The 27,624-nt window shown below is 41.3% G+C and overlaps 1 protein-coding gene across 2 annotated transcripts; it reads left to right on the top strand.

The window, feature by feature from the left end:
* The first annotated feature begins 1,204 nt into the window (after positions 1–1,204).
* On the top strand, positions 1,205–27,439 carry LOC311008170 (RNA polymerase II elongation factor ELL2-like). 2 transcript variants are annotated; one of them, XM_084001604.1, is made up of 12 exons: positions 1,205–1,350; positions 1,931–1,978; positions 15,404–15,531; positions 16,610–16,773; positions 18,448–18,686; positions 20,376–20,500; positions 21,073–21,187; positions 21,459–21,942; positions 22,590–22,641; positions 23,203–23,374; positions 23,481–23,525; positions 24,464–27,439. In XM_084001604.1, exons 1-12 carry the CDS (start codon positions 1,213–1,215, stop codon positions 24,572–24,574), a joined length of 1,821 nt encoding a protein of 606 aa, XP_083857730.1. In that variant the 5' UTR covers positions 1,205–1,212; the 3' UTR covers positions 24,575–27,439. The 2 variants fall into 2 exon arrangements, with proteins under 2 accessions (XP_083857730.1, XP_083857731.1); XM_084001605.1 differs by lacking the exon at positions 1,931–1,978 and having other exon boundaries at positions 1,206–1,350.
* The last annotated feature ends 185 nt before the right edge of the window (positions 27,440–27,624 follow it).

Below are 27,624 nucleotides of genomic sequence, written 5' to 3' on the forward strand. Positions count from 1 at the left end.
GTTACTATCGAACAAGGTCACTGCATATGGCTTCAAACCATCAGAAACTATAAATGTATGAAGTCTTTAACTGTAGTTTTTTCTGCTATTAAAGCATGAATGTGGAATACCAGTATATTTAATATTTAATAACGGCAGTGAAGAGTGTTATGATCTTTTTATCTCCAAGCACATTACAATATGGTTGCACAATGCTTAGTTATAACTCATCTTAACAATGGGCTCGTGTCCATTGCAGCTAAACAAGATTTGCAAGAGCTTTGGATAATTCAGAATCAAGCAGCCCATCATCAACTCTCCCTAAAACTGCAAGTCATGTATTAAAACTGCTCAACACACAGTGACATTGAATGGAATAATTAGTCATCATTTGTTACAAATCTCTGAATAGGATTTCCGATAAAAGCAGTTATTATGATATTTAAGCCCATAATGTGAAGGCGCTGTTCAGTAATATTATTTCTGGAGGCGTGAACATTAATTGCTGTGTGGATGCTGCTGGGTTGCTGATTATAATAACAGGTTTCCATCCTTGTACCTTCCACTTCTGCTTTTAAAATGTACGGCACATATTTTTTACATATCGTTCAAAAGTAAATTCTTAATTTACATACTTTACCTTTTCTTCTAAGTCCCATGAAGAGTGACTGTAATAGCATCAGAAGCAGCTAATGGAGATAAATATACAAATTAAGAGAAGAAAGTGAAAAGAAAAATAGAAAGAAAAGTAATTCAACAGGGCGTCTGCGGAGGTGCTGCAGGGGGGTCATGGAATTTTTGGTTGAGACAATGTTTTATATCTTTTATTTTCCACACACATAGCTTGTCTGAATGATTATCATGCAGTTGACAGACATTGTTGATGTGGGAATTGTTAACAAGGTCTGTTTATAAATATATATTATATATATGAACCTATATATGAACCTGTGTAGGCCTATTATTTGGATATCAAGGTATGTTTATACATGACGCTGGGTCCAGTTTAAAACATAATTGTATACAATATAGTAGGGGCTCCCTGGGGACTCCTTGGCCTGAAAAACGTTGAAGACCCCTGTGCTACAGTGAGTTCACACAGTGCTGCTGCTGCTGCTGCCGCTGCTGCTGCTGCTGCCGCCGTGGCCCCGCCCACACGGTGACGTATCCGGGCGTCTGCAGAGCGCAGAGAGGAAAGCAGCTTTAATTGTGGGGCAGAGAGAAAAGCCAGCGATGGCTTCGCTCAGGCAGGAGCACCGCTATGGGCTCTCCTGTGGAAAAAATAACAGAAACTGCCCCAGCAGGACGCTGTACCATGTCAAGCTCACGGACACGGCTATCAAAGCGCTGGAGGCTTATCAAAACCTCAAGGTACCGTCTCCTCAACTCTTGTGTGTGTGTGTTTTATGTGCGTGCGCTTGATGTAAAATTCATTTCTTACACTTGTTGTCAAAGTTGTCGTCCTCGCTTAATTTTCGGCACCGTTGCTTTTTAGTTCACATGTCGTCGTTTGTTCTCTCGTAAGACGTGTCGTCTTCCTTGTGTGGTTTTTCACTGAATAAATAAAAGGGGCACCAACAAGTTTACAGTTACTTGTAGCCTCGTTACCCCCTCGGATCAGAGCAGAGCTGAGCAGGACTGAACCCTGTGATTGTCGGGAAGCAGGAGCCCGTCAGCTGTTTACGGGGAAACTTTCAAAGTAAAGCAGCACACATAGTCTGCCTGCTTATCTAATTGACAAGTCGGTTAGTTTGTCTCATAATTGGCTCTGGTTGAGTCCAGCACACGGGTTTTACTGGTTGTATTTAACTTGCATTTAAAAAGATTACAGCATTATTGTGTTTATGAGACAGCCTAACTCAGATTAGAGAGTTGAATGTCCAATATGCCACAACAAATAGTCTTTCTGTCTTTCTTTCTTTCTTTCTTTCTTTCTTTCCTCTGACTTTAGGGATCTTTACCAAGTGAGCCATCAATTTGCTTCAAAGGAAACCAAGGGGTAAGTTTCTTATTAGTTTTTTTTATGACTGCAGTTATTGGTAGGCTATGCTAGACTAGACTACTTAATTAAGCATAATCTTGTTAGAAATTCAGTCCAACCAGATGGCCTAATCACTGTTTAAACAAATGTTTAGAACCAACTGTTAATTACTCATCTGCATACCCACAAGGCTTCAGCTCATTTGTTCATGTGGATGAAACCGGCGCCTGGTGAGTAAGAAGGCAACAAGTCGACCTGTCTGTCATCTCCTGACATATTAGGCTAGGTGTATGCCAAGTCATTTCTTAACTGTAACAGCTGCAGAGAAGAGATGAGAGTTCATCACACGTAGCTGCTACCTCACATGTCCCCACCACACTGCCGCTCTCAGAGCGCTCAGATGAGAGCTTATAGGTGGCCGTCTCAAGCGGATAGGAGGCATGCAGGTTACTGGGTCAGCCTGGAGACTGTGGAGAGGCTTTGTTGGGTCAGTGAGTGGTGCTGGGAAAAGAAGGGAGGGAGGGAGGGAGGGGGAGGAGGACGTTCAACACACACACATACTGGCAGAGGAGTCAACAGTGCGAGAGAGGAGTTATCATAAGTCAAATGAGGAGCCTTCAGTGAGACAGATTAGCGCCGTGCACCTTGTTCTCATATGGGAAAATATACTTGAATAATATATTAGTGTGAGTGTGTGTTTTACTGTGTGTAATACACTCTTTTTCTTTATTATTGAAGCATAACCTGCAGGGCACAGACTGAACTGAATGTGTGTGTGTTAAGACTAAAAGCAGGAGCAGCTGTCCCAGGAGAATACTTTACTTTTCAGTCAATGCTAATTGCATGGGCTGCTCAGAAGGAGTTGCAACCCCCTTCCTGTCACGACAAGATGAGCTGAGAGGTGGTGCGTTTTTTTTGTAAAGGGGGCTTGTGTGGTTAACAGCCTGGATCAGGTCTTTTTAAGTGTGCATGCGGGGGCAGTGTGTATATATCACTTTCCCTGAAAGTAAGGTACAGACAATCTTTGTAAAATTTAGTTGTAAACTGAAGCTGCACTCTGGAAGTCAATTTTTCCAGAAGCATTCTTTATTTTTCCCATGAGGGGCTAAGGGAAGTCAAATTCATTTTTTTTTACTTCCCGATTGTTGTTATCATTAATAATCTGGTGGGTGTGCCTTTGTAATTAGTCCATGATGTTTGTGAAAAGTTTCCAAACGGGCTCCAAGGCTGGTCTACCCTAAAAGCAGTCGGACTCCTCCACGTTTGTGGTCAGGTCTCAGAGGTCGGTTGAGAGCTGCTGTCTTTTCTTCAGGCTCTTTGGATCCCAACAGGAACTCCTCAAACAAGGCATCAGCTACTGTTAAGAATATGTAGCTTCAAAATTTGAAGAAAAGCTGCAAATCCAATCCAAGGCTTTAGGACTGAGTTTGTTCTGGGAAGTTGTTCCCCGTAAAACTCTGCTTGGTGTAACTACTGCAGCTGCAAAATTAAGTGTTTTCAAACCGATACGCATGAATCTTATTTCCTTAAGAGGCAGTTTGTTGACTTTGTCCTGCAGCCTGGGCAGAGAGGGAAATACCAGCTTTTAAAGTCAAACGAAAAGAAATAAAACTGATTTGGTGTGGCTCTGATTGCATGTTTGTGTTTCTCAACAACGTGCACTAGTTGGGATTTAATTAAGCAGAGTGCTGTAGAGCCTGCTGAAAAAAACTGTAACAAAACATTTTGGGAGTCGTGAGTCAGGCCTGGGCTTGTGTCTGAGGTTTGACACGGTGACAGTTCATCTCTGGGCTGCTGCTGCTGCTGCTGCTGCTGCTGTCGCTGTGATTACTGAGGGAATAGGGATTGCAGAGAATTTCACACCACTCCCCTGGATATGGCACAGGGAGATGAAGTTATTAGCCAAATGAATGTTTAGAGGTAATTACAGGAGCCATAATGCTCTTGATTACAGTGCGAAGCATCATGACTGACTCGGTTTGCATTAGCTTTCCCTGTCTGCCTGACTCAGACATTTGTGAATGTGTGTTTTTGTGTTTTTTTTTTTTCACGTGTGCGTGTGTAGTATTGGCACACTTTTGCAGCAGTAATAGCTTGACAGATTATATGAACTCTGGCCTGCTTTCCCATCCTATTCCCAGGTTGGAGTCCTACTTTTTCCTGTATGTGTATAATGAGAGAGAACACACTTTGTATGCTAACGTGGTGTGTGTGTGTGTGTGAGTTATGTACGACATACTCCACATGTTTTTTATGTGTTAAATGTGGGTGTGGATCCTGTTGTGTTTTGTGTGTGTGTTGTGTATGCTGTGTCCTGTGTGGCCTGAAGGCATGATTTATTCATGTCCCACCTCCTTTTTCCTGTCCTGCCCTCTCTGCCTATTGTGGAGCCGTCTTCACCCTCGCAGGACCAGAGTGGATCCCCTGAGGACCCTCTGTGTGTGGTGTGTGTTTGTTTGCTTGGTTTCTCAGTGTGTATAAGGGAATTTTTGTCACTTACTTTTTTTTTGTAAGTAGGCTATCTGTGTTTTTGAGAGCGCAGTTTTTTTTTGTCTGTCTGTGTGTTTATGCTGTCTATGCTGAGATCCCCCAGAGTCCTGTCTGATTGTGTGTTGTCTCCTCTGATTTGAATAACAATGAGTGGGGGAATGCAGGCTGTGTGTTGTCACCCTGCTTGGATCACCCAAAATGAATTGAGTTTTTCAGCCCTGATGAATAACACTCAGTCCAGATGTGTTGCCCCCCCCCCCCCCTTTGTTTGTTTGTGCCTGACATGATAGAAACTTCCATCATTAACATTTAGTTATCGAACTATGACCACAGATTGAAGTCTAGGCTTTTATGACCTCTGACGGTTTTTTGATATGAGAAACACTGATGCTAATTTAATTACAGTAGCAGAAAACAGAACAAAGTATATGAAAACGCTCTAAAAATGCTTTGTGCTTTGTGCATTAATCATCTTGAAAGATAAATTAAAAGTATTTAACATCACATGGGAAATTATTGGGCAATTAATGTCAGCACGTGCATGCATTGCAAAAGTGCTTTCACTGCATTCCAATAATCTCTTCAGTGGGCTATACTATATATTGTGTATGTTGCTTGCTGGAAGTGTGTGTGTGTGTGTGTGGGTCTGCGCGTACGCCTATAAAGAAAAACTTGTTGTTGGATTATGATGTTTTAAACACTGGAGGTTATGGCTCGCTGCTTCTAGTCAAAAGCCAAGGAATGAAAATCGCGTGTGCCGGCAGGATTACATATTTATTTAGCCAATGTGTGAGTGCAACATGAAGACAAGTGGTCCTCTGAGGTCCAGCAGCGGCAGGGCCCTTCTAGAAAAATGCGTTCTCTGTCCAATTAAGCAGCTTGGAGATACGTAGCACATCTTGGCTCGCTGTTGAGGAACGTGTCCCGTCTAATTCCCTCACGTGAAAATCCACACCATAAACTAATGAGGCATAAACGGGTACAGACAGGCACATAAACACAGAGACACACACACATGCACACACAAACGTATGGCTCTGCCTGTCTGGAGACATGGCAATCTGTGGGAGGGGGTTAGAAGGAGGGAAGTGACCCACAATTTGTTGAAGTTGACAGTTTGGCCCTCAGGCACCTGCCAGAGATGTATCGTTCTTGGCATTGCAGGGGGAAACCTCAGGGGATGCTTGTGGCACAGTACCCCTTCCCATCCTTTCCCCCCTCCTCCTCCTTCTCCTCCTCCTCCTCTTCCTCCATCATACTCAGCCCCCCCCCCCCACACCAATACTGGAGCTTGCAGCTCTGGCAGCAGCTCTGTCCCTCTGTGAAATTGCAAATGAAAAGGAATGGAAGTAGATTACAGGCTGCTGCTTGATTACATGCACTGTCTCCCACTCAAGGCAGCCACATTAATCACTCACTTGCAGCCATGTGCTCCTCAGCTAGAGAGAAGAAGACACTGCGGAGCTCCAAGCCTTGACTGATTGACTGCGGGATCATAAACACACTTTAACATGCACAAGCTCTGTTTTTTTTCCTCCTCTCTGTATGTTCTTCTCTGTCTCTGCTGCCCCTCCCCACCTCCATCTTTCTCTCTCTCTCGCTCTCTCTCTCTCTCTTGCGCTGGACCAGAGACACAGACGCACATTGTGTTTTGTATCGCTGGCCTCCATTGTGGAGGGGACTTGTCTTAAATGGCATGTGTCAACTTGTGGCCCTGGGAACGATTGGGCTCTTTTGTTTGTGATGAGATGATGAGAAGTAGTGTTTACTGAAGTGTGGTGAGGATGAGGGTGGTGGCTGGCTGGCTGGCTGACTGGCTGGCTGACTGTCTGAGCATGTGTGTGTGTTTGTCATTGTGTGTGTGTGTGTGTCTAAGCCACTGGCGGAGATGTTTGGCTGATAGCTAGACTTTGGCCTTTCTCCCTCCCCAAGCCTTATGAGTGGCAGTAATGCTGATTACACCCTGGTGAGAGGAGCTGGAGCTGAGCCCCTCTTTGCTCACGCTGGATTAACACACACACACACACACACATACATGGAGTTTGCATTAGCACCAAGCTCAGTGTGACTTACCTCCTGCTGATAACAGACAGCGGTGGTGGCGACAGGTTTCACTCCCTCCTCCTGCACCTCCTCCCTCACCTCCTATCAACCACAAAGGGGGAACCAGTGCCATGGCATCCCACTCTGGAGCCGAGGAGGCCAGAACAAAAGACGGCCTGTTTTCAGAAGGCCATTACTCAGGCTGCAGAGGATGTGGAAACAATAGGCTGCATGAGATCTACACCCAGACCCCACATTCAACCAAAAGCTAGCAGGAAACATAAGCCCTGTGCACCGACAGCAGTCTCTCACAGCCTTTGTTCAATCGACTTTATAGTTTGATAAAGCCAGGAAAATGAGCTTTTCCCGTCCTGCACCTTCAGCGTGTGGAGACATTTATGACAGTTGAGGGTGAACTGTGGCTCATTAAGATAGTGTCGCCACACACACCGACAGGCCCGGAGTTTTATTGTGTCAAGATTTTAACTGCTGAAATTTTACATTGTGGCTTTCTGTGTTACATGCCGAGTATGTTAGAGGTGGAAATGGTGGAGGTCAGTGCTAAAGTGTCTCAATATGGAATTAGTTGGGAAGGTCAGAGGTCGTGTGTCCGTAAAAAGGATGATAACGAAATTAAATAAAACAACAGAGAGAGAGAGAGATAGGCAGAGAAATGATTGACTGTTGTGATGTTTCCTGTTGGTTACTGTACACCCTCAACCATGACAACTTGGCCTTGTGGAGTTAAAGATAAAATGTCAGCACTATCACTATCTCAGTATGTGATATTCTTTTATCTCAAAACAGATTTCCATCTCGTTTTGGGTTTTGTTATATTTTAGCCATTTATAGCAGAATAGTGGATGGTACTGTATTTATTCAGTAGATGGAGACATGATTTCTACGACTGTAAAGACTGTAACTGAAAGAAAGAAAGAGGTTTTACTGCTCTGTTGTGAAACCTGATGTTCCCTCAGGGTCAAACACCAGTGAAGAGGTAGGAGTTAACGAAAACTAAATAAAAAACACACACGCAGGCTTTCAGTTGCAGAAATACGCGTTATCACACAATCACTGATACATACGCACATACTCGTATTTCTGGTTTTCTTGCAGAGGTGTCAATCAGCTAAAAAACCAAAGCAGCTCAGGGAACTGCAATTAACATTTCACCACCAAACCTTAAACAGCTGCTGCTGCTGCTGCTGCTGCTGCTGCTGCTGCTGCTGCTGCTGCTGCTGCTGCTGTGTGTGTTCCCTATAGTGAAATGTCTTCACGTTTTTTCCACCTAATCTTCTAATGTGACTTGTAACTAGATCATGAGGCCTGAGGGAAGAGATGCATGCTGATACAGTATATTATTCAAAGTAAGATAGTGGGACCTGTGTATTAGGGTAAATAAATACATAATGATGTTTTATATGTGGCATGATGCCAAGGTGCAATATAAAATAATATAATAAACAGTGAATGAGGGTCGGATTTTGCAGCAGGGCAGACATGCCCAAAACTGCAGATTCAATCAAGATTATTTGTGATGTACTGTATATTATATATTTGCAGAATGAAGGTGCAACATTGCCACCTTGAACATGCTGTGTAAAAGAGGCTTTAGTTAGGCTGATCTGACCTCTCTTAGGACTGTGTTCAATTGATTGACATCTTTCTCCTTTAAGCTTTGTGACACCTGCCAAGATGAGATACCTCCAAGTTTCTTATCATGGCCCAGTGCCACCTGCATTTAAAACAGCAGTGGTTCAAAATTTCAATCAGTTGTCTATGTGTTCATATTTAACACTTGTATATAATAGACCTCAAATATTCTTTCTTTGCAACCAATCTGATTATTTCATTTCTAAAAGTTGAAACGAGTCAGACAGATGGAGAAGAGTCCAAAACTGTTGAAAGAAAAAAAGTGTTGGGAAGTGCAGACAAAGAAAACAGATGGACATACATGTCTTAGCCAAGAGTAACACCTCTGTAAGAGATTGATAGAGACAGGATGGAGAGTCGGCAAAAGCCTTAGCCTGATATTTGCTTTTTACCAAGACAAAGGAAAAATTATTGGAAAAACAGTGCGACTGTCCAGCTGTACTAACTCGAATGAGAGAAGTAAATCATCTCAAAGTGAAAATGTGAAGTTACTAGGCCTGTGAGGAGCCATCGTTTGGGTTAATAGAATTAATTATATGTTCAGTCACTTTTCAGATTCATGATTCTCAAGGTTGGCCTCTTTTGCCTTTTGGCCTCTTTAATGCTCAGTGACCCTGAGCGTCCCTACGCGCGTAAGTCACTCCTAAATGTAGAGCAACTTTTATTATATTAATTTCTAAAGAATAGACCTTTGCTGCTAAGTGCTCTTATGCATAACAACCTTAGTAACTTTTTCTATGCTTGTTTTGTTGCTGAAGTTTTTCCCCTCCGCTTCATTCAACAATCACAAAGATCAGAAGCGGTCCACAGATTCCCTGAATATTTAACTTGAAAGGAAGACAATAAATATTTCATTATTCATGGTCAGTTGAATTCTTTAAGTTCCAAGTCCTTTTGTAAGAGCGCCTCTCTGGGTTTGAATTGCCATGCGTGCCTCTCAGGAGGATGCACTAGGCTTTGGTGCGGGCTCCAGCGGCTGGGAAAGAGCCTGTTGATTGCCGTTTTACACAGTGGGGGGTGTAGACGTCTGCCCATGCAGGTCACACAAGCCACTGTCACTGGATGAATGGCAGCGAGTGCCCCTGGGTTCCCTCCTGCAATGACAGCAACCGTACATTTGAAACAGCTGGAATCCTGCAATGGCACACACAGCACAATCCAATAAACAGAGAGTAAATTGTTACTATTCTGCAGGGCGAGTGGAGGAAAAACATGCTCTGATGATCTCCTCTAGGACCGAGTGGTGCAGGGATTGTAATAAACATAGCTTGCTTTTATATGGAATCCATGGATACACAAATTACTGCGACAGTTAATTACCACTTTGGATATGCAGTGCACCAGGTAGAGATGTGTGAACTAAAAGGCCAAATATGTTTGTTAAACCAGATGATTATAGTTTTAGGACAGTTTTTTGTGGAATATGATGTTCCTGTGAAATGGCATTTGTTTCTGCTGCCCTGATACTCCGCATAGAAGTGCTTGCTTATCACGCTTAACATCAAATTTGGAGTTCAAAATTAGCAGCAACACCTCTCCTCATCTTCTTTTTTTATGTGTGTGTTGTTTGTCCCAGTCTGGTTCTGACCTGCAGTGGGGTGGGGTTGGGTTCAGGGGATTTGTTGACATACTGTTCACACGTCTTTTTTCAACACTGTTTGATACCACTTTATGTCATTTTGTTGGAAAGTCTCAATTAAAAAAGATTCAGGGAAAAAATTAGCAGCAACACTTTTAACCACCTTTCTGGGCTGTTTCATGTAGCAGCAAATGCCAGTTTTAGCCAAACGGACACCAAACCCAAGCCGAAGCCCTGTTCTTCCTCATTGGATGTTGTCTTCTGTTGTTATGGGATTTGGATTGGCTGCTAAACTTTTTTTTAAATTCACTTTATTCCCGTATCTGGAAAGTGACTTACGAGAGTTACAGGAAATATGGGTGCTTGCCCCAGGTGATAAATGATTGATTGGCATTTTGCCTAAATCTGCATAAAATGTTTTGAGTTAGAGGGAAGTGTGTGAAGCAACTGCCTGCTGCGGCTGTGAACAGTATTCAGAGGGGTGAGACTCTTGGTTTTGTGGTTCAGTCCAAATCCACACTAGCTGCTCTGTTAACGCACGATAACACATTCTGGTGCTAATTCTTTGTAGGTTCGTCTCGTCACTAACTAACAGCTGTTCCTCTGGTTTCATAGCTAATTAAAAGTTTCTTGATCAGAAGAGTGAGGCTGAACAGATTTGTAAGCATGAGATGAAAACATATGCACAGGAAGTGTTTGTGACAGTGATATCGGTATCATCGACTTTGTTTTTCCACCATAATGGTTGTTTTATTAATGAGGCTTTAAAGTTTATCAGTGGCGTGCACAGAGGGGGGGCAGGGGGGGCGGTCGCCCCCCCTCGTGGCCCAATTGTTGAAAAACGCGTGCTAAAGTGCCCCCTGGGAGCCAAAACGCGCGTTAAAGTGCCCTCTTGGAAGCCAAAACACGTGCTAAAGTGTCCTCATGGGGGGCAAAACGTGTGCTAAAGTGCCCTCTAGGAGCTAAAACGTGTGCTCAAGTGCCCTCATGGGGGCCAAAACGTGTGCTAAAGAGCCCTCTAGGAGCCACAATGCGTGCTAAAGTGCCCTCTAGGAACTGAAACGCGTGCTTAAGTGCCCTCTTGGGAGCCAAAACGCGTGCTTAAGTGCCCTCTAGGAGCCAAAACGTTAGCTTAAGTGCCCTCATGGTAGCCAAAACGTGTGCTAAAGTGCCCTCTAGGAGCCAAAACACATGTTAAAGTGCCCTCTTGGAAGCCAAAACACATGTTAAAGTGCCCTTGGAAGCCAAAACGTGTGCTAAAGTGCCCTCTTGGGAGCCAAAACACGTGTTACTGTAAAACAGGCCACATCAATGTTTTTTAGTCTTAAGGTATTGATATTATAAAACAGGCCAAATCAACGTTTAAAAAGGCCAAATTTTTTTCGCCGCCGACCTGTGGTCGCTGGCCAAACGCACCATGTCGCTACAGTCTCACTCTTGTCATTTTCTGAAACTTGGCAGCCCTGAAAGTGCCCTCTAGGAGCCACATCTAGGAACCAAAACGTGTGCTAAAGTGCCCTCTTGGGAGCCAAAACACGTGTTAAAGTGCCCCCTTGGAAGCCAAAATGCGTGCTAAAGTGCTCTCTAGGAGCCAAAACGTGTGCTAAAGTGCCCTCTTGGGGGCCAAAACATGTGTTAAAACAGGCCAAATCGACGTTTTTTTAGTCTTAAGGTATCGATATTAAAACAGGCCAAATCGATGTTAAAAAAGGCCAAAAAATTTTCGCACGCACCATGTCGCTACAGTCTCACTCTTGTCATTTTCTGAAACTTGGCAGCCCTGAAAGTGCCCTCTAGGAGCCACATCTAGGAGCCAAAACACGTGTTAAAGTGCCTTCAGGGAAGCCAAAACGCGTGCTTAAGTGCCCTCTTCAGTGGCGAGGACGCGCTATTAGGTGCCCCTTTTTTTCCTTTTCGCCCCTGCCCTTCAAAAAGTCTGTGCACGCCACTGAAGTTTATTACCATTTATTTAATGGATTTGTCTAAGTGGCCATTAAAATGAGAAGTACATGCATCATCCTGTGAAATGTTCACATAAAACAATCCTTAAAGCAATCCTCTCTAGTGTGTTAAGCCGTCGTCTGGCCTCTGCCTCTTACAGTGAGACCTCGAGTATTAATCTACAGGCCATAAGCATGCGTCGCTGCAGAGCTACCGACAGGCAACTGTTACATAATCCAAGTTATGTTAGAAACTGAGGAGATCCACCTGTGCAGCTACATGCAAGCTGGTCCGTACCTCTTGGTGCTGTCTGAGTTCAGCTGTATATAGTTTGTATAAATTCCTGTGGTGAAAGGCTGCGTGTAAAGACATGTGCTGTGGGCTGATAAGAGAACAGGGCCAACGTCTGTGTTGCTTTATTGCACGCTTGCGTCAAAACATCTAAAGTGACTTTTTTAAAGACATCCATTCTGCTGGATGTCGGCAAAGTGGCGTTCACTAAGTTGTCAGTTCAGATCAAGTTCATGGCCTTTTAAACATTTATTCTTTTTAGTGTCAGTAGATATACAGTACACTACTTTCATATGCAGCATGCTGAACCTGACAAGCCCTTACCTGACTGCTTGTCAGCTTTTATCAGTTTTGTTTACACTGTACGACAGTGGCACACAGATAAAAACATCTTCTCACATACAGCAGCGTGGGGGAATACTGGCAACACACACAGTAGATTTATGGCCATTAAAATGCTGTGTATGGAACATAAAGTCATGGTCGTCAAAATGCTTTTGGAAAATAAAATAGTTTATTTTAATATAAGTTACATTTTTGGAGATGATGGTTAAGCAGTGCAGCACTACAGAGGCAGCACCAGAGAAAGAAATGATTTGCAGTACTGATTGTTTTCCCACTTTTAGGCAACAGAGACATAATGTAAAAATACTCAAATTGTCAAGTTGAGATGACAGATTCTTTAGCAAACATCAGAATTTCCTTTAGCTCGTTGTTTGATCTCTAACTTCCAAGGAAGACCTCTGCCTCTATACTAAGTTGATCGTTGCTCAAATACAACAATAAAAAAGACTGCTGTGAGAGAGAAACAAAACAGTAAAGTGGCAGCACAAAACCAAAACAAAGGGCCTAAAGAAGCTGTATTGTCAGAGGTGGTTCCTCTTCATTACCATAGTCTGAGGACAGATCCTCCTGGTCAAACATAACCCCAGAACAAGTGAAAGTCGAACAGGGATGAAGGATGAAGGACAGCTGTTGTTGTTGTTTTCCTAATTAGTTTTTTAGGCAGTCACAAATTTTGGTTGTGAAAAACACAGCAACTCTGCCTGCACCAAAAATCACAATGATGAGTACAATAAATTGGTCAGTCTTCACAGCAACCATTTAAAACAGAGGAAACTCTCTTTATTTTTAGATGTTCAAACAAAACCATGGCGCCTGCTGAGGAATCTTCTGCCTCATCTTTACAAAAAATAATGTACAGGTAGTTGAATAATGAACATTACTTAACGTTTACTATTAAGTGCAAAGTCTAAAACTAGATGGAGACAAATAATTCACATTTTTTATTTGTAAATAATTATTATTATATTATATAATTTTTGAAAAAAAGTTGTTGATAATTTCTCTATTAATTGACTAATAATGACTGGTATTTATTGCTTTTATTTACCGTTAACATAACATTGACTATAGTGGGATTTATTTTGAAAATGACCTTTTTACTTAGAAATATATAATGTATATAAACATATTTACCTTAGGGTCTTGTACCTAATTTTAACCATATTCAATAAAAGAAAGTGTGATATACATTGTGTTATCAGTGTTAAGTCACCTTGTATCTGTGGATGACACCATGACATGTAAAAGTACACATGGACATAGTTTGACAATGGAGTTTAAGCAACGAGGAGACCAGACCAGAATTGGAACTGAGGGACACGACAGTAGAAAGGAGAGGAAATCAAACGCTTCAACTCATTTCCCATGAAACTACCAGTGAAGTTTTCTGAGTCCACCATTCATGAATGTGCAATTACATCTTTTCAGTGGTCAGATCAGTGTAGATCCTGACTTTTTTTCTGATCCTCAATTTTCCTGATCTGTTATTATACGTCTCTGTGTGTGTTCGTGTGTGCATTTGTCTGCCCTGAAGGTTGCAGCCTTGGCTCAGCCGCGCTCCACTGAGTCTGCCAGGAGATCTCAGTGGACCGGACTCTTAAAAACACTGTTTACCCAAGGAGATTTATTTAAAGTTACAGAGCAGCACAAAGCCTCACTCCAGGTCCTTTATGTGCGTGTGTGTGCCTGTTATCCTTTGTATTTAGCTGTTGCATGTGTGCACATGTGTTGAGATGCTGGAAAACAAAGACAGTACAAATGTCAGATTGTTGTTTCGTCGTTCTCTCCCAGAAGGGCGAAGCTGATCTCATAATTTCACTTCAGTTGAATATTTCTCCACAGCTCATTTATCACAGTCAAAGAGCTTCCTTGTAAAACAACTGGACTGTGTGTTCACAAGTTCCCATTAACTCCTAGACTGTCCCCAGTGACGATGATCAGGTCAGGCGTGTACTTTCTTCCTGTACTCTGGTGGAAGACTCATATGTAAGTCATGTCATTTCAGGATGCTTTTCCTGAGCCGACCCGTGTGGAGCATGATTCAGACCCCGCTGCTCTTTGAAGAACACACAACAGGGGATTTTCTTTAGACAGTTTTAAATGAAAATTCTGTGTCATCAAAGTAATGCGTCATATGTGTGTCTTTAGAAGGGATCGTCGGCCTCCTACAGGGTGAAACACAGTATGGGAAATAGACTATGTAATAATGGGAGAAAAATAAAGGCTATGTTGTTGTCTTAATTTGGAAACAGATGAGGTTCAGTTGCACTCTGTGCATTTTCTGTGTTTTGGTGGTACAGTATAATATTTTTCCATTTGGATGGTCAAATATTGGTTGGTCAGTCCAGTGCACTGGACAAGAGCAAGGAGGTCGATATTCATGAAATCAGATGTGGATAGTCAAGGTCCTTAAAAGAGCAACTTAAAATAACTGCACAGCTTTTTAGTTAATAGAATTTCTTTGAAAATTGTCATAACACATCCAGCCAAATATAATATTCAGAGTGTCCTGTTGCTGCAGAGGTTAGGGTTAGAATAATTATATTTTGACCTTTTTCACATTGTCGTTTTCACGGTTTTAGTGTAAAAATGCTGATTACAGCCACTTTAATAATCCTGCTGAGCCTGTTTGTCCTAGTCTGGTTTTTGCGAGCCAAAAGTTGTGAAAAAAATACACTTCATTGATTTATGTTGATTGCAAAAACCTTGACTTTGGACAGCTCTGTGTCCTTGGCTACAACACATTTGGCATTGGAGTTTGTCTCTGAAATTCTGCTGAGTAGATACTTTTTTTCCCCCTACCAAAAGTTGACAGTTTGAAAGATAACAAAAGATGCATGAACTCTTAGGATAACATTGACAAGTTGAAGCCATGGGCTGGTTCCACGCCAGTAAATCAAGATTACTGTTCTTTGGATGCATTATGTTCACACAAGCGTTGAATACCTGGGTGAATGTCTTCTTGACAAAGACAGAAACTCTCCATCACATGTGTTACCCTTTTGTAGTGTTTATGTAACAATTTGTCTGTCGTCTGCCTATGTAATTGTCGGCCTGTCTGTTTTGAATGAAACCTGACTTTCTTCTCTTCTTCTCCTCAGTACATCAAGATCCCAGCCCCCACACCAGAGTCTCCGTCTGCTCTTCGTGTCTTCTCCTTCTACTTATCCAGCGACAGCAAAGATCAGCCTCAAGCAAGCTTTGACTGCATCCATCAGTATGTTTCAAGGTATGCAGTTCATCACGGAGTTCAGATGTATTTTTTTAAAGCTCTTTCAGCACATTTTGCTCTTATTTTGATTTAAGGTCCTGCCTCAGGCTTTATTACAAAGATTTACTGTAAAAAAAATTGATTCAGTGCAAAGTTGACGGATCTGTCTGTCACAATTTACTTGATCTCCTGGCTGTGACACATGTGACCTCAGATGACAGCTTTTTGTCATCTTCACATTGGTCAGCAGGCTTGTACCACAAGTTTTTTTTCCTCCTTTCTTTTTCTTCTCTCGTTTTCCCCACATCTCTGAGACCATCGTGAGAGACAGTTTTTCACAGGATGAGGCAGTTGTAATTTCCTGTATATTTCTGGGCTGACCCTCTCATTAGTGAGACCTGTGATGCCGTGTTTATGGGGTGGATGTGCTTGGAAAGTGAGGGTTACGCTCTGTTGCTGCCTCCTGCTGCCAGACGGCCGACTGTGGTCTGAACTGGAACTTGTTCTGGTTCCAGTTCAGCCGCCTGGAGCCAAGAGCAACAGCGTGAACGTGTGAGGGCAAGAGTTTGTTCTCTGTGCCCCAGCAATTGTTTCAATATTCAGAAGATGAAGAGGAGAAAAGATGTATTATTGTGTTGTGAAAATCAAAAATTGTATCGGAGAAAAGGTTTTTTTTTTTTTTAAAAGAGTAAACTAAACTTGGCAGCACAGTAAATCCTTGATTTATTGACAGCATTAGTGCAGCACATGTTCATGTAATGAACTTTTGACTTTTGTCACAGATCGTTCTTGTTTTGCAAGTGTGCTGTCAGGAGCCAAGCTAATCCTGGGGGTTTTCAGAGGCTCTATCCTGCTTTGAACCAGGATATCTGGCTTTCTCACACACAGTGGACTACAGGGCTATATCTAGCCTGTGACATAACATACAGTAACCATAGACCTTCCTTAGCCAGCTTCCACCACAAAGCCACTTTATGCCACATGGGTCAGTATATGCTGCTCTAAGATGGCTAATAGGACTGTGTTTTTACAGTGTCTGCTGTGCAGCCGGCAGAAAGCCCTGCGGTTCAACCGGCCCTGTGTTTGTGTCTTGCAGTGACGGCCGCGAGCAGCTGGAAGGTCAGGGTATCATCCAGGACAAGATCACCGTGTGTGCCACCGACGACTCCTACCAGATGACCCGTGAGAGGATGTCTCAGGTGGAGAAGGACATCTGGAGCCGCTCTGCCATTGAGATCAAACCGGGAGCCACACATCCAAGTAAGGATAGACTGCACACAGCTTGAAAGCTTAGAACAGACATCAGTATGTTGGATATGGATACACTGATGACACGTAATAATAGAAGTAGAAGCATAGTAAACAATAAAATAAGGAATATTTGGCTTTCTTATAAAATGTTGTTATACGGTATTTATTGTTCTAAGCTGAAATCCAGACATTTTCCAACTGTGAAGAAAAAAAAAGAATATTTGGCTTCAGTCAAAGTTGGTAGTGTTCGTCTTTAATTTATCACTGTACAGGTAGAAAACCAGTCAGACATTTGAAGCCAGCGTTTTACTGTTTGTTTTACTGAGAGGCATATAATGAAATTTAATGTTGGCAGCAAAGGGCTGTAAATAGTTTCTTTCTTGTAGCGAACAACTTAATTTGCTGCAGGGTAGAAGTGCTAAAGGCCTGCGCAGAAATGGCTCCCTGTTGTTCAAAACATATCACAGGTCTCTGATAATTACAAAATGTTTACCAGATGTTTGCCACACAGCTGAAAAGCATAATTTCAAAGGTGATACATCCTTGTTTGTCCAGCAACTGTATTTCCAGTTTTTATCTGGGTTGCTTTTTTTTAATGTTTTTTTTTTCTTTGTTTTGTTTTGTTTTTCTTTTTACTTAGCATCAATAATACAAGGACATGAACTCTTGCACTACTTCCTCTTTTCTTATATGTTTTTTCCTCTTCTCCAACCTTTGCCGTGCTTATGCAATGTTGTTGCTTGGCGTCATTCTAGACCCCATGTCAGAGCTAGAGCTCCAGGAGAGCTGAAACTCTGGGTGGTTCATACCAAATTTAGACTTTGCAGATTGTGTAACATCAGGTCTTAAGGTGATGGTGGCTTGCCAATGTACAGTAAACATTTAATAACTGCACTCTACACACTCCCATTTCAGCCTCAGGAGGTGCACGTCAACACAGTGAATATTACCAGGCATGCCACAACTTATAAAGCATGCATCTGGCACACCACACAACCCTCACCATAACAATTACTTAATTCAGAGCATTAATAGCTGGCAGTAGAGTTATGATAATGCACGGAGCTCTTATCCCCCGGCAGGTTGAGCTTTTGTAGTTGAAAGAAAAGCCGTCTTCTCCTGTACCGCTGCCCCCCTCTGACCTTCAAAGAGCAGATTAACCCGTAATGGGATTAGCACAGAGAAATAGCTTTCACTGCTCCAACGTACCTCATCTGCCTGTAGCATTTAAGAATTGGCCATTTGAGTATTTACACCTGAAGACAAATGTTTGCAGGCCTGTATGTTTCTGCGCTCTAAAGGTAAAGGTTATTTGGTGAATGTTTCCCTGTTAGCCAATCAGTTGTCAAGATAGTTTAGCCTGGAGCATGTGCACTATGTTGAACATCGTAGTGTCACATTGCTTATCTAACCTCTGACTTGTGTTTTTTAGTGCTTGCGGGGACTACACTAGTTGAGGGTTCACATATGAACACATTTAAGGCGACCTAAATGTTTTTGAGACATATTTAAAGGCTAAGGATGTGTTAGTATGTAGAATACATATTAACTCATTTTATAGAAATTGTAAATTAACTTTGTTGTTATAAAAATGTAGAGTTTGCAGTATACATAAACTAATTATAAGTGTGCTGTATGTCTGAGTATAACTTATTACTAAATCCTGTCTTTTTCTGTGTCCAGGTAAATGTGTCAAGTTCAACAAGAGGCCAGCTCCTCCGTCCGCATCAGACAGCAGCTTCTATAAGACCAACATTCGGAGGAATGGCAGTATGGCCGCGCCGACCCAGAAGCCCCTAAGGGAACGCATCGTCCACCTGCTGGCTCTCAAACCCTACAGGAAACCAGAGCTGCTGCTGTGGCTGGAAAGAGAGAGAGCCAGTCCCAAAGACAAGGCCGAGCTGAGTCCTATACTGGAGGAGGTACATAAAAATAATATTTTTGTAGGATCATGCATACACACACGTATATATTTATTGCACACATATTTCATTTACATTTGACGTGTTCATCAGAACACATACACAAAAAAAAGTGTGTGTGTGCCCCACCGCACTGTGCTTCACACACATGCTTCTATCTGATGGCTGAAAATCCATTTATGCAGTGTTGTTGGCCCACATAACACTGTAGTTTTCCAACCAGGTATTGACACATTGCAAAAAGGCATGCGCCACTGCTGAAGTATAAATCATTGTTTTTATTGTTCTAAGAAGGGATATGAACAACAGCAATAATTTCAAATATAGCGCAGACAGTATTTCACATGACATTTTCGATTGTCAACAAAAAAAGGGTGCTACATTTCAGCAGGGTTGAATGTGACAGTTTTAACGTATGTGTGTCCCAGATAGTAGAGACATCTAACAAATATATAATCATATACTGAAAAAGACCTGGGGCCTGTTGCGCTTTCATTGAACTTGTGATCTAATTTAGAAGCGTTTACTTTACGTGACTTTTCCTGTATACATTTTTGGGTAATTCCTAAATGGTGTGTGTGTGCGTGCGTGCGTGCGTGTGTGTGTGTTTTCTGGTCCCTGTGCTTGTTGATGTGTGTGCATGCATGTGGTTTTTGTGTCTGTGCGTGTGTGTAATTAGGTCGGTGCTGTAATTGTCTCTGCTGAGATTGTGTTTGCAGTGGGGCGGGCCGCTCTGTCAAGAGGCCCCAGGAAGATAGATGTCCTTGGAGAAAGGCAGTCTGGCGAGATTAGAGAGGAGGGTAGAGTCACTGAGACTTTCCAATGAAGAAGCAGAGAGAAAAAAAAAAGATTTTTTCAACTTTTTTATGTTTTTAGGAATTTCAAATCCTGGGCTCCAATTAGTTAAAGTTATTATTTTACTAGTGTTGTTTGTTGAATTAAAAACTAGTGACACTACAACCACAGTGATCAGTTTACTCTGATAGCCCAAGTTTGCAAGAATATTTACAAGGTGGTTTCCAAAATAAGCTGCTTGAGTAGTTTGGTCTTTATTGTTGGTAGAGGTTTAGTTTTGAATGAAGAAAAGGATTTAATATTTCTTAAAAACTTTTACTTTGACCTTGTCAGCTATTTTGAATATACTGGGTTTGAATATCTCCAGTTTGTACTTAGCCATGAATATTTGGCAAGTAATTATATAATCATGCAACAAAATATTATGCCACATCCACATGGAGAAAAAAAAAGTTCCATTTTACTTTTCAAGAGTAACAAAACTAAACCCTGTATCAATTATCAGGAAAAGAAGATTGGTTATCTAAATTATACATGTGAATGTTTTCATTCTAAAAGCTGTGAGGAATGATTTAACATTGTGGTGTCCAAAAATCTAGCAGTTACAAAAGACACTACGATTAATAGTACTGTGAGATATGCTGTGATAGTGGGGATGCTGTGGCACATACATTTGGTGTTCGGAAAATGAGTTTGTCCGTTCGTTAATGTATGTGTATGAGGAGAAGTGAGGAGTTTGAAATCTGATAGATGCTGGTAAATGCTGTTTCCCATTATCTAACACAAAGTCAATGCAATACATTTTGAAACATTGTGTGATTGTGTGTGTTCAGTCAATTAAGTCAGAAATGAAAGATTTTAAAGCAACATGCTATATGGTGTCCTGGATTTCAGGTAGCCAAAGTCAATCCCAAGGACAGCAGCTACCTGCTGAGGGATGACTACTACAAGCATGTGCAGAGGGACTGGCCCGGCTACAGTGAGGAGGAGAGGCAGCTGATCAGCAGGCTGCTGGCCAGGTGGGTCACAGGAGACATGCCGTCTTCGCACGATCTGATATCACCAAGTAAACAACAGCCCAGGACTAACACTAACCCTAAACCTAACCGGTTGGTTATAACAGCGCTCCTGGGCTGTTAATTACTTGGTGATATCGGATCATGCTGCCGTCTTCATAGTTATATTTCTTTTGTCCCTCTACTTTTTAGTATGTCGCACAAGTTTGTGGTGTTGACACAATCATCCCTGTCTGGCCCGTCGTACTGTAATGCTAAGAAACAATAATAACAATTGAACTTGTTTCTCACAGTTCCAGGCAAAGACTGGATCTCATCCTTATCTGTTGTCACTCCCCCTCTCCTCCACATCCTCTTCTCTCATACCCACACACGGATATGCACTAATCAACTCTGAGAAACAAAACCTGTCTGTACCTGTTACACAAAGAATCTGTTTTATTTTTCATGCTCCACCTCTCCAGTTTCCCGTCAACTCTGCACAGTGATGCCAGTAAAAACTGAACATTTTTAGTGTTAGATATCTTTCCACGTCTCATTGTCAAATTACCACATTGGTTCTCTCTGTGTAACAGGAAGCTGCAGCCACAGATTAGCAACCAGTCACGAAATCTTCAAGCAAGCGCATCGATACGAAAGACCACAGAGGATACAACATTACATCATAGCACAGTGAAAAATCCTGCAGTGGTAAATGTTGTTTTTTGTGAACAGTTGGAACATGTATGTTTTTTTGTGTGTGTGTTTTTAACACAGTTAACATTTCAATTTTTAGCTTGCTAGCTTTTTATGAGTCCTGGTTTTTACGTGATGTAAGGCTGTGAATGCTATTAGCCTGTAGTCTGACGATAAGAGTTTGACATCAGAGACTAGGTTACAGCTTGTTTGTGTGTTTTTGGAAGGGACTTATATACGTGACTTTAAAGGTTAATTTCTCTCATTTTCTTCTCACTTTCCCCAGAAACGCCCCGTGCCTTCTGACTCACTTGAAAGGCTAGCTGTTAAGAGACAAAAACCTGCGGACCAGCTGCAACAGCAGCCCACAGTAAACGGACTCTTAAACAATAAGGGAGGACACGACAATGCAAATCCCACCCTCAACCCCAGCTTCCACACAAAGACTGAGTTTCAAAGAACAACGAACCATACGAGCAACCAGAATGACTCTTTGGGGGGCAGCAACAGCCTCCCCTTACTGCCCAAACACTCTAGCACCTCAAACACACCTGTTTCAGAGAGCAGGGAGCAAGAACCCAAAGTAAGCAGCCATCAGCCACTGCAAGGTGACTCTGACTGCGCTCACCAGCAGCTCGCAAACAGCCAGCACAGAAAGAAGAAATCTAAAAAGCACAAAGACAAGGAGCGGGAGAGGTTAAAAGGCAACCAGGGCAGCAGCTGGTTGGAGACAAGTCCTGATCTAAAGCAGAAACCGGACAAACTTGACAGTAAGGCCTCAATTTACATCAATTTTACTCACTTCTATTCCTCTTACACTGTGTGATCTCACCCTAAAACCAACACAGTGATGTAGTGGTAGACAGATAGACAGAGTAATTATTTGTATACTGTAGCCTCTGTTTGAATAATCAGTGTTCACATCTGTAAGACACCCTCTTGTTGTCATGTGTCTGCACTGTTGTTTTTTCTCTGCAGTGGTCTATATGATAATAAGTTAACCACACATACTTTGAACTGATGACCAGTGGTAATTGTCTGTGAGGTCTCTCTGAGCGACCGTTTATCTTTCAGCTCACTGGTGCATTTATAGAGTATTATCTCATAAGCATGTCTGCGTTTGCTCCCTTAAGCTCACTCTCTTGAGTCCTCAGTGTGTTATCTGGCTGATTGACTCAACAACAGCTCGAGCATCGCTTTGGGTCTCTAAGCTGAGATGTCTCCTGATACCCACAAGCACACACACACACACACACACACACACACACACACACACACACACACACACACACTGTGGCTTTTTGCAAAACAAAAACATATTGCTCAATACTCAGACAGTTGCAGAGTGTCATGTGGACAGTTTCACTCAACTCAACCTAATGGATTTTTTTTTCCCCCTCTGTGTTGTTTTTTCCAGATCCAGACATCACAAATGCTGTGGGCTCTGAGGAGAAGCCAGATTATGTGCTGTGAGTGTAAACACGATTTAAAATAACTTTTTTTTATGATTGTTCTGTGTGGTTTCCTGCTGTAGCTAAGCTTTAAACACAATTAAGATGTCTTGTCAGTTAAACTATGTGTTGAAGAGAACAGGGAGATAAACAAGCACATCTAACAATCCGAACTGTATATTTCCTATTTATCACTGATCTCTGGCTCTGGTTCAAGATAGACAGTAGACTGACAGTAATATTTACAGATTGCATAAATTCTCCCCACTGGTACTGAATGGACCTGTGTTATAGCAGCATATTGTAGCAGCTCATTGTGGCCCTATGTTGCCATCTTGTGTCAAAAAGAGCTATTGTAGGCGGGGGGGAAAAAGTTCAATTGAAGTAGTGTGATAAGACTCATATTAAAAGGTGATCTGACTACAGGATAAAACTTACATGGAGGAGTGCAATGCTTTCATGCTTTAATCCACTGTAGAGGATCAGTTAGATCGGCCACATGAATACACTCTCCTGAGTCATGTTGCCGAGTATAACTTCACATGTACATTACCATCATGTTTGTATGTCCCTCTGTAGCACCTATGGCACCATCATGACTTTGGAGCAACGTCAGAGGTACCAAGAAGACTTCTGCGCTGAGTACGACGAGTACAAAGACCTCCACTCCCGGATCGCCACCATAACCCACATGTTTGTTCAGCTAGGATCCAAGATCAAGAACCTGTCGCCTGGCACACAAGACTACAAGGTACTAATGCAACTTATCTCATCCGTTCACACACATACACATAGATGCTAATGTATTAATTTATGCAGGTGAAGTAATATCTACAATTCTTTCTTACCTAATGTAGATAATGGAAGACCAAATACTAGAAAAATACAACAAGTATCGAAAGGTAAGTCAAACCCAACTATATGTCATTATAGTTACTAAACTTGAGGAGTTTCCATCCATTTTGTTTTTAAGAGCATTTTAAATTTGCACATGAAAATAAGTGGCAAAGCTGATGCCAGAATCTTGAAAAATTTGTTGCCAAAAACTTCATGTGAATGGCTGAGGTGGAAAAGCAATTAATGTCGAGTGAATGTAATGCTCTAGGGAAAATGTGACAAAATGCAATGGAAAAAGACCATGATGTGCATGAACCATGTGATTTAATCGTCCTCTGAAGAGACTAAAGATAGAAGCAGGAAAGCGAAAACATCACATGTGAGTGTGGAGCAATTAACATAACATTAATTCATCAAACAAACATAAATGCCTAGGTCCATCATGTTTTATACATTGTTTTCAGCAGTTTGTAGCACCCAAGTGGAGCATTAGAGCCACATTTTCTTTGGCTGGTTTTCTCAAAAAACAGAAAAGTTTTGTGCAACATTTGGATGAAAAAGCAACTTAAAAAAATGATTTCTTCATTTGAATAAATTAATTTTTAACACAAGCAAATCAATATGGATTCATGTTACAATTGTAATAATGTAAAATGATAATATTGAAATACAGAGGCACAGTCAGTTGCATGAAATGAAAACCTAAATTATTAACAGGCCAAAGCTTACGTGTATACAGCTCTGTTCATCTGTGAGTCTAAGTACTATGTAACCACAGCTCTTCTTTTTAATGAATGCTTCTCAGCTGCTTGAAATTCCAGACACATTGCTCTGGGAAGAAATATTTCAACTATTATTTTTTTTTCTTTTGCCAAAGTGTAAATGTTTATAACTGTCAGTGGTCGGTACACCTCATTAAAATATAAAAAACAACAACATTTGTAATGTTTTTAATGTGGAAACCTGTTTTATTAAAACCATTTCATTTGTCCCATCTCTACAGAAGTTCCCAGGCTACCGGGAGGAGAAGAAACGCTGCGAGTATCTCCACGAGAAACTGTCCTACATCAAACAGCTCATCATAGACTATGATGTGTCTCGAGTGTCTTCGTAGCGAAGGCTCACCCCCTTACATGTTGACATCCAATTTGTTTTCTATAAGGAAGCCCGTCCTTCGCATTAACAGCACAGGTATCAAACAAAGTGTATTTACCTCCAAATGATATCAAGGATTTGGATGAAACTTCAACGTGGACTGCTTCTGCTGGGACCATGAATGATGCTGTGAGCACTAATGATGATTATGAGTCAAGAACAGATATCACTCCGGTATTTGTAAGTCTATTTGTATTGAAGTTATATTTTCTCTCAAACGTTGTGTTAATGTGAAAACTGCAAGGGAGAAGCACAGATAGATTTGGGATCATTATAGTTGTGTATCTGTCATTATCACAAATGACATCAGGGTTTTCCTGTCCTGTCACTACCAGTGTCAGTGTAAGCCATTTTAAGTAGAAGACATCACTACACCTCATTGACTTTGTTTTTGACACGTTAAGTCAAATGTTGCTTCAGGCAAGTTTTCACTTTTTAAAAAAAAATATATATAATACATTTAGAGAGCTCAATATGCAACATGAAAAAAGTGTACCTTTTTAAAGTTCCATATCAAAGTTGCCTCATGCAGAAGCAGCACACTGCAAAGTTCTCTCAGATTAATCACTCACATCTTATTTAGTAAATAAGGTGAGATAAATCCAATGCAGTTTCCCTAAATGCTCCAGACAATTTCAAATCGATTACTGAATCAGCAGACAGGCACTAATGTCTAATTTGTTTTTTTTGTTTGTTTTTTTGTTAAAGTGTTAAAAGAGGTTGATTTGATATCGGAAACTGGTGAATCCCAACACCTGGGCAAAGATAAGGTTATTGGAGCTCAATAATACAAAGACACATTAAATTAAGATATTTTGCTGTATAGCCAGAAAGGGGTACTATTTACTTTGTTCGGTCTGGTTAAGGTTGTCTCAGCATATTTCACACTAAAGTCAAATCAAAATTCTCTCTAACATTTCGAAAGCAGTTGAACATTATGATACAAAAGTGAATAGGTGCAGGATCACAAAGAGCCTGATGCAGTACAGTACAATGGCGTACAATATGCTTTCTCCCAAATGCACTTGTGTCTATCTTAAGTATTTATTCACCACACCCCTTTCTTCTGAATGACTGGAAAAGGGACCAAAAATGCTTGGCCTTAATGGCAGTAACTTGGTGAGGAAAGAGCAGAGCAGTTACTGACGTTAATCAGGCAACAAGTCTAGTTTGAAGTATTCCAACCCACTGGAAATAAGTGTGTTTCTCTCTTTTGCTTAGAACTACTGATGTATTTATTTTCAAGCCATCTTCCTCTATCCTGTGTTTCTGAAGCGTCAGATCTTGTGTGATCCAAGTGTTTGTATCCAAGCAGCTCGGGGGGTGAGGTGGAAGGCTGCGAGTAGATAAAAAGGATCTGCTAACATGACATGTTGGCAGCATGTTTTGCCTCGATCTCAGAGTCAGCAGGTGAAAGCTGCCCAAAGTCCTCCAAATACTAATGTGGAAATGGTCCCCAAAGAAAAAAAGGCACGAATGGGAAGTCAGAAATTATTCACTTACGCGCCATTAAGAAAAAACACACACACACTACAAAGCATGATGGTACATTAATTAATTACATATTCATATTTTACTGCAAAGTTGGATCACTGTGGTCCTATGAGAATTCAGACAGCAGGTAACACAACAGTGGAGACTTTATAGCGCACAATGAATGATTTCAGGTCCATCGCCAGATTGTTGGTCTTCTGTGGAGCCATATTAAAGTCAAATGTGTACATTTGCAGCATCATAACGAGTTGTGGTACGTGGGTATTTAATACTGGTCTGGAGACTTTTATATCATTGAGTTTCTAGTGAGTAATCAGTGACCAGTCAGTTTTTTTTTTTTTTTGCACTAAACCCAATCTGAAAGAACGGGGCAGCAGAATTTCCACTCAGTTTGTAATTGTTCAGCGTGGTTGCAGTTTTTGTACCAAATGATATCACTAAGTCAATGACCTACATAGAAGCCTTAAGATTACACTTTTATAGAACAGAAACTGCCAATTTCAACATTATTCACCCTCATCTGTTATCTGCCTTATATTACTGTTAGCTATTAAACCTGTCTTTGCCATTTTACTGTTGAAGTGAATGCCAACGATGGTTCTCTCAAACGTTTGAATATTACTTTCTGGAGGAAATATTTCATTATGTATTTTTAAAATTGTTTAGTGCACACTTTGATTTGCCGTGACGGCATAGCTTAATCTTACTGTGGCTACATCAGTAATTCCTCTGGTACTCTGTTTTTTAAATCATGATTTATGCATATGGTCAAGTATGTATCTTTGGGAATATAACCATGGTTTATTCTATCACTGATATTCCTATTTGAATTCTGTTTGCCTCAGCTCTGAGCATTTGGTTTGATTGGAATTGTCTTCAGGGATTTCTGTGATATGTCAAGCACAAGAAAATCCATTGTTCATACAACAATACTCAATCACTCCAGGTAGTGGGTTATGAAAATGTTGCAGGTGGAGAAGAGTACAAGTGTCAGGTGATTGATTATGAGACCGTAATTATCTGGAGGATGTGTATCGTCCATGATGAAAGAGTCACCGGGCCTGAAGACAAAATATTTCTTCCAAAATCACTAAATGAATGTTATTTATCTACGCAAGTCTTAATCACAATAACAGGTTCATTCATTTTTGTTTCTTGGTCTGGTGTCGAGCACAAGGCACCAGTGTGAGTACACTGCACAGCAGGTGTTTTTATGTAGGCTACTACGTACCTGCTGAAGCCTGAAGGGAAGGCAGAGCGATATGAACTTGCATTTTACAAATGTATACTTTCTCTTTTCCTGTTGTGCAAAGTTCAAAAGAATAAAACATCAAAGTGAATTTTGAGACTTGACTGTGGTGCATTGCTCTTTGAATTTTGTAATCTACACCATCCATTGATCATCATAGTTTGTGTTTTCTTTGGTCTCATCTAACTATCTACAATGCCACTGCTGTCAAGGCACACAAGCATAGAGTAAGGTCTGGTTTTATGTTTTCCTGAAAATACCAAAGA

This window comes from Trachurus trachurus (assembly GCF_905171665.1).
Source record: "Trachurus trachurus genome assembly, chromosome: 3".
Lineage (NCBI taxonomy): Eukaryota > Metazoa > Chordata > Actinopteri > Carangiformes > Carangidae > Trachurus > Trachurus trachurus.